This window comes from Phasianus colchicus, chromosome 11, assembly GCF_987193195.1.
Source record: "Phasianus colchicus chromosome 11, bPhaCol1.hap1.1, whole genome shotgun sequence".
Classification (NCBI taxonomy): domain Eukaryota; kingdom Metazoa; phylum Chordata; class Aves; order Galliformes; family Phasianidae; genus Phasianus; species Phasianus colchicus.
In genome coordinates this window covers 19366168-19380399 of record NC_143446.1, presented here as the reverse complement: position 1 = coordinate 19380399, position 14232 = coordinate 19366168, and the positions used below count along the sequence as shown (strand labels likewise).

The 14232-nt window shown below is 40.1% G+C and overlaps 1 protein-coding gene across 1 annotated transcript in view; it reads right to left on the bottom strand.

Moving 5' to 3' along the window:
• ITPR1 (inositol 1,4,5-trisphosphate receptor type 1) overlaps positions 1-14232 on the bottom strand; it is a 150262-nt gene that overhangs the window by 91700 nt on the left and 44330 nt on the right. The window contains exons 13-25 of the mRNA XM_090148490.1: positions 13266-13310; positions 10686-10840; positions 9936-10035; positions 9342-9502; positions 8503-8644; positions 8000-8158; positions 7296-7468; positions 6922-7041; positions 5524-5718; positions 3403-3654; positions 2001-2142; positions 921-1074; positions 437-624 (exon numbers count right to left, since the gene is read on the bottom strand). Coding sequence (XP_090004616.1) covers positions 437-624; positions 921-1074; positions 2001-2142; positions 3403-3654; positions 5524-5718; positions 6922-7041; positions 7296-7468; positions 8000-8158; positions 8503-8644; positions 9342-9502; positions 9936-10035; positions 10686-10840; positions 13266-13310 — 1986 coding nt within the window. The remainder of the gene's footprint in view (positions 1-436; positions 625-920; positions 1075-2000; positions 2143-3402; positions 3655-5523; positions 5719-6921; positions 7042-7295; positions 7469-7999; positions 8159-8502; positions 8645-9341; positions 9503-9935; positions 10036-10685; positions 10841-13265; positions 13311-14232) is intronic.

Here is a 14232-nt window from a genome sequence, read left to right as displayed (position 1 = left end):
TGAACAGGAAGGAAAAGCCAAAGATGGAAGGGACTGCAGGAGACTGGGAAATGTACAGGCATCAACTGTTCAGGCTGACAGCTATCCAGAAACAAGCATCAAGCGTAACTCCCCTCCTTGGGACACTTAACAAGATGGTCCTGAAGCTCCAGAGAAACTAAGACAGTACAGGGAGTAAGAGTCCTCCACTTCAGCAAATCAGCCATTCAAAAGCCACTGTTAAATACACAAGAGTCTGCTGTAGATTCAATCTGCTGCTATATGGTTTCAGTCACTGCATAAAATTATCATATGTACAATGAGTGCTTCCTGCCTGAAAAAGTTGCCCTTGTAACACTTGAAAAGAGGTACATACAAGGCAGGAGTAAATGAAATGGTTACATGGCACTATACTTAAAGACAGAACAAGATGTCCATTAGTTTACAATGCTAATACCTGAAGTATTTCAATGATCTTCAGCTTCGTATCCATCACCAGGATGTCCTCCTTCTCTGGCTCAGTCTGCTTGACGTTGCCCTCAGGAGCAGCAGCAAGTGGGGTCATGGGCAAGAACCCCCCACCTCTCAGCACCACCTGGGTCATCAGTTCCCCGACTCCATGGATTGATCTCATCACATTGCTCCCTTCAGAGAGGTAGGTAAATTATGTTGGTGTAATATGACTGCATTAACAGGCCAAGTACCCTTCACATTCTACAGAGAATTTGTGTCAGGCAGCCAGACACCTAACCTCCCTGGAACAGGTGAAAGCCAAAGGGAACAATGGTTCAGAACCGCCCTGCTTGCTCCCTCTTCCATCGTAGACATCACCCTGCTTTACAATCAAGCCACAGACAGTGCTGAGTAGAAGGTGCTGAAAGCAAACTAACATTTTTACACCAACCAGAACCTGCTGATGAACAATCATTTCTCAGTCTTACCTTTGCTTTCCTCGCCTTTTGCCATTTTGGTAATAGGGAAGATGGTAGTGATGTGCACACAGTCTAATATAGCAAGGAGGATTTTGGTTAGCCTGAGAAGGTCACAGAAGTTGTAGAAACCAAAATATATCAGATTTCTGGCCAAGTTAACCACCTACCAAAATAACAGTAAGAAGTCTGATCAATACTAAACATTTTGCTATAAAAAAATCGAGTTTTAACAGAGTGAAAAAAAAATAGCATGGCTGTGAGTCATATTCTGGTTGTGATACCTCATAATTTCATACAAGACTGTGTGCTTTTGCATGTCATTAGAAAGTTTTCCATTTGCTCACAAATACTACAAAGCTTGTGGCACAGGTCCCTAGCTAAAATTGATATTCCCTAGCTACTGTATTTGTTTCATTTCAGACAAGCTGAGATAGGTCAAGACTGGAAGGTATACACAAATGCTTTTTATGGCTTTGTGTGACAATATAGATACATATATATACATATGCCACATCTACAGATTACTAAATTTCCCCATAAGTCCTCCCAGCACACTGCTTCACAATCCACAAAAATATTTTCACATGTAGTGCAAATATTGAAGGCAGACCAATCAGCTCAAGTGTGTTTCTCTATTTAAATTATCATATTTTTAATCAATAGTTCAAGAATACTACTGCATGCATTCACTACATTTGATTGCACAAACAGACTATTAGAACTGGACAATAGGTCATGGAGTATGGCACTGTTCTATGCATTGTAATACTGTGAGATGGAGAGAATATCTGTGCATGCAGACAGAGTGTTTCGTTTTACTGACTATTTATACCAGGAAAGCTTGCTTTGGTAGTAACACAGAGCAAAAAAGTAAATAAGTCGCTGGAATTTTTAAGACATAAGTTCACATTCATTAACTGCATTTGAAGAGCAAACTCCACGAACTGTCTCAAACCTCAGTGGATGTGCTTGCACGAGAGGAGTGCAGCAGGCAGGGCAGCTCAGTGCTGAGTGCTGCTCATCTTCCTGCTGCTGAAAAAAGCACCAACATCCCACCAAAAAAGGTTAATATCAGAACTGGATAACTACCTCAAAAGTGAGCTTATTCTTCTCTTTGTCAGAGAAAGGGAATCTCTGACACACCACATCTCTTAAATATTCCTCTACAAATTCCATTGTCTGTGCAAATCTCTCTTTAATTTCATCTTTGGAAGTTCCGCTGCTATCATAGCTGAAGGGGAAAACAAACAGAACAGAATTCAGCATGAATGTACACAGGGCTCTTTCCCCCAGGAAAAGTTAAAGGCTCTTAAACAGCCTGTCCAATGGACAGAGTCAGGAAGCTGACACCAGACTTTCCTGGCTTTTGCTGCTTTATCCCATAGGGTCACTTTTAAACTACTTAAAAGTATCCAAGAAAAACAAAACACAAAACAGAGTTTCTTTTTTAACTGCAAACTGTCAAGCTGCGTGCAGCACACAGGAGAGCAGTTGTGGCCAAGAGATGCTGACTGTGGATGCTAACTTCTCTCCAAATAAAAAGAATATGTAGACTTCTTTTTTTTTGTAACTGAAATGTTATGTTTCTCAGTCTGTGTAGAGAACTGTAAAAAGAGGATCCCCATTAACTACCTTCTGCACTCCTCCCTTTTTGATCACGCACCACTCACTGTTTAGCTGAAGCAAATTATTATTCTATTTTGACACTTAAGGTTGACTATGAGCTATTGTATTTGCTCATAAACGACTAGGTTAGTGAGGAGGGGAGGAAGGAAGACAACACTGAACATGAGTACTAATACCAAAAAGAATCAAATTCCTAATGGTTAACATGATTGTCAATTCCTGTTTCCCTAAGAAAATGAGTTTTGATTCGTTCAATTCTGTTCAACTGTTGTTAAATTATTTCTACTATAAAGAGGTGATACAGGGGTTTGCAGTCAAGAAATCAAGTTTTCAGCCAGGCTGAGGTTTTGTTTAGGTTTTCTACCCCGTATCAGAATATTTTCCATTGGCAATTAAGCAATATGACTGTATCCAGCACATTACTTGTTTCTGCACTTTCCCCTTGTTTTTGCTATTGATGGCACTAGCTGCTGTACAGACAATCAGCTCTGAAGAGTCAGTGCTCTGATCAAATCAGACAAGAAGGAAACAGCCCTCCCCCCCTCGCTTCCCCTCCCCAGGGTCACTGATCACATCACCCCCATCGAGGCAGACACCACAGTGTTCTGCAGAAACACCACCCTGCTTTCATACTTTACACCACACAGACAGGAAAGTGGTGTTCTTATTTCTTCTTTTTTTTTTTATTACTGAGGAAGATCCTCTCCAAACATTACAAGCAACGAATCTACTACATGGCTACAGTAACAGAAATTAAAACGGTATTAAAAAACCATTAGGATTGATCTGGTTTTATTTAAAAATAGTAGTAATAATAATCAAGTGATGGAATTTCCTTTCCCACACCATTCCAGCAAGTACTTACTCGTCAATTGCAATTTCAGAAGGTATCTCAGACCACAGCCGTGCATACTTCACTGGTGTAACTTGTTCCTGGGGGTCACGATCAACGTGCATGTGCAGCATGAGCCGGCAGAAAGATGCTCTCAGATCATAGGGCAAGTTTTCATCAGACATGCAGCGGAGAATGAGATCCACATCCAGCTGGCCAGAAATCTCATTTATGGCTAAGTACTGGCGATCAAGGCACATTCTAGCAAAGAGGTTTAGCTGGTATCTTTGGGGAGAGGGGAGAAACACAAACAAACATTTCCAGAACCATCCACTGCCTGAAGCATTGATAAGATATTATCTGTAGTAACAATGGATGAATTTTTTATTTTTGAGTCTTTACTCAAAAGAAAAAGAAAAGAGATTAACCAAACACTAGTAAAAGCGGAAAGAGTGTAAAAATAAAATAAAAGGGTTCTTCATTTTCCAGAAAGTTATACAGAAGCAATACTATTAACAAAAGTTTTGTAAGGATCCAAACAACACTTAAGGCAGCTCAGCCTGAATACTGTAGAAGACGGAACACTTCTAACTAATGCTGATGCCATGGTGGTTCACTGAGGAACAACAGAATGGACTACAGAACCTTAAAAGGTGACTCAGAAGTACTGAGCCCAGTTCCCTCCAGTCAAAGAGATGGTAACTGAAAAGTAAACTAGTCCTTAGCTTTTCAGCCTGTAAGAGCAAATAACTGGTATTTAAGTTATGCACATTCAGCAGACTGATAACTAACCTTCAGTCATGAACATCCAACACTCATAAATACTCACAGACTTGTGTTGAGCAATGTCAACTGTGAGATTTCCTGAAGAAATGAATGTTTAATTGACAACAGACTGCTTTTCATCTTCAAGCACTCCTCAAGGTAGTTTAAGCCAACTTTACACTTAAGTAGTAGTGGAACAGGTTGCCCAAGGAGGCTGTGGATGCCCCATCCCTGCAGGCACTCAAGGCCAGGCTGGATGTGGCTCTGGGCAGCCTGGTCTGCTGGTTGGTGACCCTGCACATAGCAGGGGGTTGGGACTGGATGAGCATTGTGGGCCTTTGCAACCCAGGCCATTCTGTGATTCTAGTTGTTTTAAGCACATGTACAAGACTTAAGGTGGGCTAAAAGTAATTAACGCTAGCAATTCTGCTTAGAAGAAAGTGTAATACAATCCATTTTGAAAGCAACTATAATTTTTATAAGTTGATATTATAAAAGATCATATTTTAAGTACAGCCCTCCAATAGGTTCAATTAAAAACACACTGGGAAGTCTACTGAAGTTATTTCAGTGCAGGAGACAATGCAAAAAAAAAAAAAAAAAAAAAAGGTACCAAAAAAATCTCTCTGTACTCCCTGTACCACCAGAGCTGAGTCTGTCACACTGCTTTCAGAAGTTTAAAACCCAGACACAGGAATTTGGTCTGGGCTGAAACTTGATCTAACACTATGCCAAGAACTTGGTGTCTTGTCAAGTCATCTGGAAACATCACCTCACATTAGAAACTGCTAAAAGCACAGCTCAAACTGCACGAAAGAACAGTGCATTAATCAAACTTAACTTGTGGCTTTTTTTTTATTATTTTTGTTTTTTAAGTTCATACACTGCCCTGCTGAATTCTGTAGGATTACTGAACACTTTGATTGCAGAATACTACAGGAGCACTAACCACAGAAGGCAGGGGGTAAATAAGTTTTTTTCTTTTAACCAAAAGCAAAACCATTTGTACACTGAAGTCCACAGCACTTATTCACCCCCAACCACCATTTCAACACAGGTAACCTACACAGTTGGCATACAGACTGCATTAACATCCATTTGCATGGAAACCAAGCAGAAATACAGGCATTAAATGGTGTGCAAGTTTAATGCACTGTAAGCCCCAGCTAATCTTTTCAAATCAGTTTAAACTTTCCCATGCTGATAATTTGATTTCTAACCATGAATCTTATGCTTTTCACTCACACTCACAGAGTCACTTTATAATGGCTATTTCATCCACGAGCCCAGCATCCTTCCCCCAAATTTAACTGAAGCCTGAATATACTGAAGGCTTTCTCCCACAATTTAGATGAACTTTGCTAGCCAGCTACTGCACATGCTGTTAACCTGTAATAGCTGAGCACGTCCCGATCTTCCTTCTGCCCTTCCTTAGCATCCTGAGCCAATTCTCTGATACTCTTACTGCGGATTTCCTTGTTACTGTCTCTCCAGAATAGCCACACTTCTTCTTCATCTTCTCCAACTTCCAAGGCATTTTCTCCACTTGACACTTCTTCAAATTCAAATCGAGAGAGGACCAGCCTGCCAGAATGAAGTGTGGTTAGAGTAGAAACTGCCAAGACCCATGCAAAGCTTTCAGAACATTTCTTTCAAGACACTTGCTGAAATGTACTGGTGATATAAAAGTAAGTAATTTTATGATTCACCTGCCTTAAGAAAACAAATTTTATTCTTGAACTATGCCAAGTAAAAGTTGAATATCACACTCATTCTGCAGTAGCAATTTATTACAGAAAGTCTTTGGGTTTTATTATTAAAAGCTGTGGAATAAGTTTAGAATGTAAACCTTCCCATTTGACAATAAACATTTCATTCAACAAACAAGGAAGATTTGGTAAACAAAAATATCTAACTTTTGATCAGTACCAGATCCCATAAATACTGGATAACTGAAGAACTGGATAACTGAATAGCTGGATCAACACTTCCCTGCTTATGTGACAAAGCTAGAAGCAATTCAGCCACTAAAACAGTAACTGTGCTCTTTCTTTCGCTGAAGAACTAGAAGCCATACATATGAAACATGCAAATCAAGTATGTGAGATAAGAACAAATAAAATATGTGGCAATTTTAAATGCTGATGGAAATAAATTAATCTTTTTGCTTTGATGAAGAGAATTACTACTTCAAGGATATTCTCAGCCATGTGGGTTTTGAGTACTATTTGACAAAGGCCTGTTTCCCTTTTACAGTTAGATAATGATCATCTGTACCGTATTCCATGTATTGAATAATCTCATCATTATAAAAAAAGACAACTGGGATTTGGTGCCTGCAGTGATGCTCCACCAGTGGCAGAGCAGTGCAGAAAACTAGAGACCAAAACCCTACAGTTAGGGGGAGAAACAAGTGAGCAGAAATGCATCAGCTTCTGCTCTGCTGCAAGCTGAGCACAGAGTTCATGTACTGCCCAGGAAGTGCTCAGACAGCTCAGAGATGGAAGCCTGCACCCAGAAGAGGGATAATGGAAACCCGTACACCTTTCCTGCAAGGTTTTCTACTTGAAGGATAGAAAACAAAATATCAGAAAGGAGTCTCTGACTGCAGGTCTAAGAACACACATCACAGACTTCTGCAATCATCAATATCCATTTACTGTGCATCCAAAGAGGACTGTGCACATATTTAACTGCTTTCTCTAGATGTGCCAGAAGTGCTCTCAGCTTTGAATCCCGTCCCTTCTGTTTCACACTAGAAAAACCATCTCCAAGGCATTGACTTACTTCGTTTCAATGAGTATGTCTGCATTTGCTGGATTCAGTACGGCTTTACAAATCAACTCCTGTGTTACTGGAATAGACTTGTTCATGGAAACGCACAGATCTGAGAGATAATCCAAAAACCTGTTGGAAAACGTAAGCCAAGAGGGTATCAATCCATGCTGAGGTTTAGACTGAGGCAATCTATATTTCAGAAAGAAAACATTCAGAATTCCAATTTAACACTACAGAGTAAGACCCTTGCCTTAGCAGGAAGTTATGGCAAATGCCAAAAAAGTGAACTAGTTGTACTTACTTGCTAGTAAGTTGGCAAGTACAGATTTTTCTCAGAAGACTGAGGAAAACGGTAATTGTGTATTTAAAAATGTAGATCTCACCTGGGCTCCCTATTTTTCCTCACAAGACTAACAAAAGTATCTATCTCAGCAGCTGTGATGTGTTTCTCCAGGAGCTTGCGATTGTTATGAAGCAGTGCTGTAATAGTGTCCTCAGCCAAGACATCATAGCCAATTTGTTTCTGCATGAAGCCAAATTGCTTTGCAATGTATTCCTTTAATCAAAGGGAAAGAGAAAGGTGATGTAATTCATTCTCAGAATTTCAGAAAATAATCAATAACAAAACAGCAAGACATTCGTTCATTCCAACGTCCCAGGCAGTGACTGAATTAAATTCTTATGGTTCTTCCTTTAAAGTCTTAACATCTCTCTCACTCCTGGACTGGATACCAAAGAATTTCTCCCTATCTGAGTCTGATTTTAATAGTTGGCAACAAAAAAACCATGCATCCTTAGTTCACAGACCAACTTGCAATGGATCTTGTAGTACACGAGAGTGAAGAAAATCTTTAAGTTCACCTGGATTGACAGCAATTGCATTGTTTTCTCAAATTCTCCTTACAAGTATTGCTAGTTACACTGCATATAACCTCTGACAGAGTCAAAAGATGACAGTAAAACTAAGCAATCCAAAAAACATCTTGCTGACTGTACAACCACACCACAGCACAGCAGAAGCAATATCAATGGTTTTTGGAGCAGGATAAACGTTAGTACCACTGAGAGCTGCAAACATATTCCAAACCTGATTCTTCCTGTAATCCTGCTGAGAATGCCTCAGCACCCTGTAGCAGAGCCTGCAGATGTGTCTGAAGGGAGCATGACGTTGGTCTCCAAGCTCCTCCAACCGCAGCATGGGGCCATCGCCGCTGTCAGTGAATGGTGCTTGCAACAACTTGAAAATCTATGGATTTATTAAAACCACACATAAATCCCATTAGCACTGCCTCCATTTGATTAAAATTAACGTAAAGGTACTGTGTTAGCATTTATCAATTTCAAAAAGATACGTCAGAAACACACTGTAGTTGCTGTTTGTTCCTTGGCCACAGCGTAGCCAAGATCATTACTATATTCTATATTCTTTTCTTCTACCAATACTATGCCCAGAGTCCACTGCCAAGCTGCCAAAAGCTAGAAACTCAGCGGATCCTTCAGTCCCACCATTCTGACCAGGTTCTCTATTACTAGGTTCTCCTTTCCGACAACCCTTCGTGTAGGCATAGCTTAGAGAAAAATGCAGTCTACCTGCTTTAGGATATTCTGTTCTCTCATCAGTTTTTGCCGTTCTCTATTAGGTTTAGAAAATACCACTTCAAGGACGTCTTGCCCAGAATTAGTTCCACCAGTAACAAAGTAGACCAAATCCTCCAACAATTTGGTAACAGATCTACAGAAAAGTCACAAGTTGTTAATATAAGACTACAAATTCTATCTGTTAAAAGAACAATGACAGTGTGAGGTTACACAGATTTCATGTTAAGGGACAAAACACATTAGAAAACTAACCCAGATGTCAAATAAAGCACCAATGTTTGCATGAAATTTTACATTAAGAACCAGTGCTCCCCATTGTTATAGCCTGTTACAATAGTACAGGTACAATAGTCAAACTGCAGAAGCATTAAGACAATGACATCACTTTAAGGCCATTATATGATCAGCAGCTCTTTTGAATTGCCAGAAAAAATAGATCAGGTTATAATCTCCTCGAGGCCAAATGAAAGACACTGCCTATGGAAGCACACGGGCCCCTGGTTTTACACAGCAGACTGCACATTCTTTTTGAGTGGCCACATATTTTTCAAAGACATTGCCAGAGGATTTGCCATAAGTCATATGTTCACTCTTCACAAGATGGATTATAAATTCCCACACTCATTTTGCAAAGCCCATCAAGAGAGGCATGCTACGGATTATTCCCCTACGTTCACAACAACAGTTCCCATGCTCTCATTTCACAAAGTGACAGCGGAGGACTGACAGAACACTGCTTGAGAACCTCCACTACGTGCACACATCCGTAATAAAAGAAATAGGTATTGAGTAAAGCAAGCAGTATCTGAACCAACTTCTTGTTTCCTTACCGTCTTTCATTCTGGGTTATTGTTCCTTTTTCCAGTTTGCCAGCAATGGAACCTAACACCTTACTTGCATCATTTGCAAAGTCCAAGTCCCGAACCTCTGCAGGAGAAACTGGTACTATAGCAAAAGCTTCTTTGTCCTCTTTTACTGGAGAAGTACCAATCTAAAACACAAAGAAGTTTTATTATTGGAATAGAAGGCAAAAAAGTAGTAAGTATGTGAACAACTAACACAAACAAAAAAGCCACACTGCTATGCAGATTCACTCAGACAATATGAGAACAGAACCACTCTGTACAAGCTCATAGGTGTTCCCAATACAGAGAAATCTTAGACTGAGATTGCAAAATGTTGCCATAAACAGGAGAAAAAAATCTTCCATGTGCTGACTGCCCTATATCAGAGATCTAACAGCATAGCTAGTAAGCTACTATGAAAGCCTATGAAATACTTCGTGTAGGCACTATTAATTGCTGTTATACTGTTTACTGTTTGACAAACTCCAAAGTCTCAAAGGACTGGAATTTCTACCAGCAACATATAAGTGAAAGTATAGAAATAAAAGGATGCAATCACAAAAAATTAACAAGGCTTACCTTAAGCATCACAGGTTTCTCTTCTTCTTTATCAATAGGGATATTTGTACTATGAACCCAGGTGTTAGTGCAAAGGTGTCTAAGTCTGACATAAGAGTTCCTAAAAGAAAGTCAGAAGTTTCAAAGCATGAGTCAGATTTCCAGGCAAGAAATCTTAGCATTGTTCAAAAATGCAAAATGCTGGCAGCATCAAGTGGAAAAAAAAAAAACCAAAACAAAGAAAGCAACAAAACTACTTCTACCCAAACTGCCATAATAGGAGTAACTCTTTTTATCTTGTTAACTTATGCCAACTTACAGTATCTGATGATTCAAAGAGTCAGCTGGATAAAATTCATACAACAAATATTTCTGGATAGGAACGGACAGCATAGAGCCTGCATTCAAACTGTGCATCTTTGAAAGGTACAGTATCTTTCAAGTAGCAAGAGGTACCATATGAACAGTTAACTAACCAGATACAACAGAAAATGAAGTGCTAAGCACCAGTCATGTATGTCCTAGCAAACGCAATTTAGACAGGTATTGGGAAGAGCACTATAGACAACAAACTTCAGCCGCGGTTTCTTCACTAGCAAAAAAGATACTTCATCTGTTTTCCCATCTATAAAATGGGGTTCTGTTAGCAATAACTCCACTGTGAACTACTAGAGTGATGTTCTAGGCATTATTTCTAAATTAATTTGAAGAACCACCTCAATTTCAAAGGAAAAAAACTGTAGGAAAACAGCTCAAAAACGTTGGCCAAACCTGGGGACAAGGCTGTCTCCTCCTCGCAGAGTGGTGGGGTCCAACTCGAATATGGAGGAGATATCATTTCCTTCAGGCACAGACACTAGAGAGTATGCCATCTTCTCCTGAGCACTGCGCAAGCCTCTTCTGGAGGCATCCTGCTCAGGGTCCTGCTGTGGAACAAATCCCATCACAAAGTCAGTTCAAGCTCTCCAGGCCCAACTGTCCAGTGCTAAATGGGCGTGTGCTGTAATTTGTAGACCTAAGTGACCCACTCCAGGTCCTGGAGAAGATTACTATGGCTTAGGGTACCAGCAGCTCTTCATCAAACATTTCCTGGCTTTCTCTAGTATTAATAACTTCTGAGCATTCCTGGATTGATACATACATTAAATCCTAGACAACAGAAGCTATGTCTTGCAGAAGGTGCCAAAAAAACTCAAAACCCCCCAGTTATTCACCACACAGAATGTCAGGAACTCCGACCAGCTCCAGATGATGCACATTTGGTGAGATGGCCACTCTAGACACCTCTGGCTTTTGAAATGTATTTGGCATCACTGGAAGACAGGCACCCAAAGGATGCTAAAAGCAAGTACCGGCCTTTTGAGGTCTTGATACAGGGCATTCCAATCCCTAAAAATACTGAATAGCTACCCAGTGTTGCTTGTGCTTCAGAATACTCTGTAGTTTGCACATTGGTATTTGGTGAACTTGGCTGCAAAATAGTGACATTTAAAGTCTTTGGTTTTGCACGTGGGAACAGACAGTTAACTGCACGGAACAGAAATACATGTTGGGAATGTGCCATCAAAAGAAGCGACTAAACATTCAAGGGTCCATCTGGAGGCTTTACATCTGGAGAAACGTGCTCACTTGGTTTGAATTCTCCACGTTTGAGCAGTCTCCTTCATCCCCACAATAAGACCATTGCTAACATTCGCAATGTGCCTTTGACACATCAGAAGATAACTGGTCAGTTATAAGAACTGCGACAAAGCTGACAATGGAAACTAATAAATTGGGAAGCAGGGATTGAGGCAATTTGGGGAGAACTAAAACTTCAGCACCAACATTGACAGAAGCAGCCCACTAATACTGAAAGGGTGTTAGCCAGCATCTCATTCATGCCCATTTAAACTGCTCTTTCACTGAGCTAAAAGGAGAAAACAACAGCAAAACAGCTGTGAAAGAAACCTGAAGTACTGCAGAGAGCTCACATTTGAACGAATTTGAAGTTAATGTATGAAAGCAAAGGTAAGCAGCCCACACCATGTTGTCATGAGTGAACGTTAAGCAACACAGTAATTTTATGTCAGAAATGAATTATGTGCTCTTGATCCTATTCTTTATGGTCTATTTTTGCCACCTAGTGGTTAAAAAAACACAGTAGGGAAAAAAGTGCACTTCTGAAGCCAGAGTGTTACCATTATTACTGCTCTCAGGAATAAGGAATAGTGCACTACCAGTAGGAAGGATATCTATAATGTCAGACACATTGGTTAACTTTCAAGTTAAGTCAGAAAAAAAAAAAACTGTTTTCCATTGGATATTTTTCCCCCTCACTGAAGCAACAGCAGTGTGGAGCTTTTGTTCATGTTTTTCCCCACTGTACAACTACATTTACTAAAGACAAGCTGGCAGAAGATGAGTGTTTGCTATGCTACCAAGAAATAAGAATAACAGTTCAGTATCTGGGGGCAAGCGCAAGCTTCTTAATGGCTAGGCTGTGATGACAAATCCTTTTCAGAGGTAATCTCATCCCTGCAGCACTATCAAAGCATTTACATCCTTTTAAATATGGGAATAGTTCCTTCTCAGTTTTAAGTGCAGCAAATCTACTACTCAGGATAAATGACCAAGAAATTCACATAAGCCCACAGTTTCATCCAAGTTAAAAAACGTAAGCCAAAATTGAAAACGCTGTTCCAGTTCTGTTTTCTCCCATTGAAGCAATGCTGTTTCCCTTTGACATCAATGAGAAGCTTCTAACAGTACAAAGCATCAGCACACTCAACCTTCAACACAATATTTACTGAGAAGGACACAGACTTGCTTTCACGAGAAAGAATGGAAGAAAGAATGGCACTGACATCATTCTCACCCTGCCATTCTTTCTCTCTAGGCCCTTCGGCACGGCTTACCCACGACACACTAAAATGAGAGGGTATTCATGAATTAAACAAGGAGGCCAAGGATGGCTGACTGGCACAGCATGATGTGAACATCCCACTAGGAACATACGACACTTGATGTCAACCTTGAGCAATTTGCTCTTCAGACCTATACAAAGAGTGCTTCAAGAAAGCAAAGGTTTAAGAAATAGGAAGACAGAAAGACATACTACAAAGTGGGAAGGCAAGGGGTCCAAGTAACACGTGAGTTTGGTCACAAGTGTATTGATTCTCACTAAAGCCTACTCCAGTTTTTAATATCCACTTCTCTGCATAGGCCCTAACAGCCTTCAGATCATGCTCAATTTCTCAGCGTCTGCACTAGCAACAAGGCCTCAACAATCTATGCACTGGCCAATTGAACACCAGAGCCTGTGCAAGCCCTCTCAATTAGGGGCAAGATCACGTTCTTGCCTATACTTACTGAGGATTGACACTCCTGGTCATCTTCCTCATAGTCAGGGTTTACCTGATGAAACAGAATCACAGGCATGTCAAAACTCTAACAGCGCTACAAGTGGGAAACAACCTCAGCACAGTCTAAACTTCTTTTGTAAAAGATGAGCTCTACTGCTATGGTTCTACTGGGCATGCAGAACAAATATAATACGCAAGTGGATTTATTTCTGGCTGATTAGCAAACCCAAAATGTACTGAAAAAGCTCAATACTGGACAACAATTGAAAAGGATCTGTTTGCATACGCATGACAAACTGTTGCTGCTTTTCCAATCTACTTGTTAGAGGAGTATAACATAGCAGACTTAATCCAGACCTTTCCCACTGAAACTCTCATGTCAACAACATGAGCTAAGACAGCCTTTCTGCCCTGCTCTGCACCCTTACATCCAGGACAGCCTTTATTTATAGACGTTTGTGTACAGGCATATCAGTATATCTGTGCCCTGAAGTACTTAAAATTAGTTTTAGTGGACATTTTCATTTCATGTTAAGCAGCAAAACTCACAAAATTATAATGCTTTGACATTTTATTTATTTCATTTTATAATATGTCCTGAAATTTTACTTCAGGGTGGAAAGGAGAGATACCAACTACAGTGAGGCAAACCAGACCTTACTTTGTGCTTGGACACTTAAGCATTATCTGCAGTTCTTACCAGCCTGCTTGGAAGCCTAACTGCATTTCCATCTTACAGTCAGTCTTTCCTACTAGGAAATCCATGACTTGAGAGAAGCTAACACTGGTTGATGGAACTCATTTTCCACCAGAGGGGCTCAGCCATTTAAGAGCTATTCAAATACTAATTCAACTTCATTCTTACTACCCACAAAACAGTATACCAGTATTTAGCACCTACCCTTTGTAGAAGAGTAATTGCCTTTAGAATTCATACAGGAAGTGCAATATGCTCAACACTATCTCTATACTGC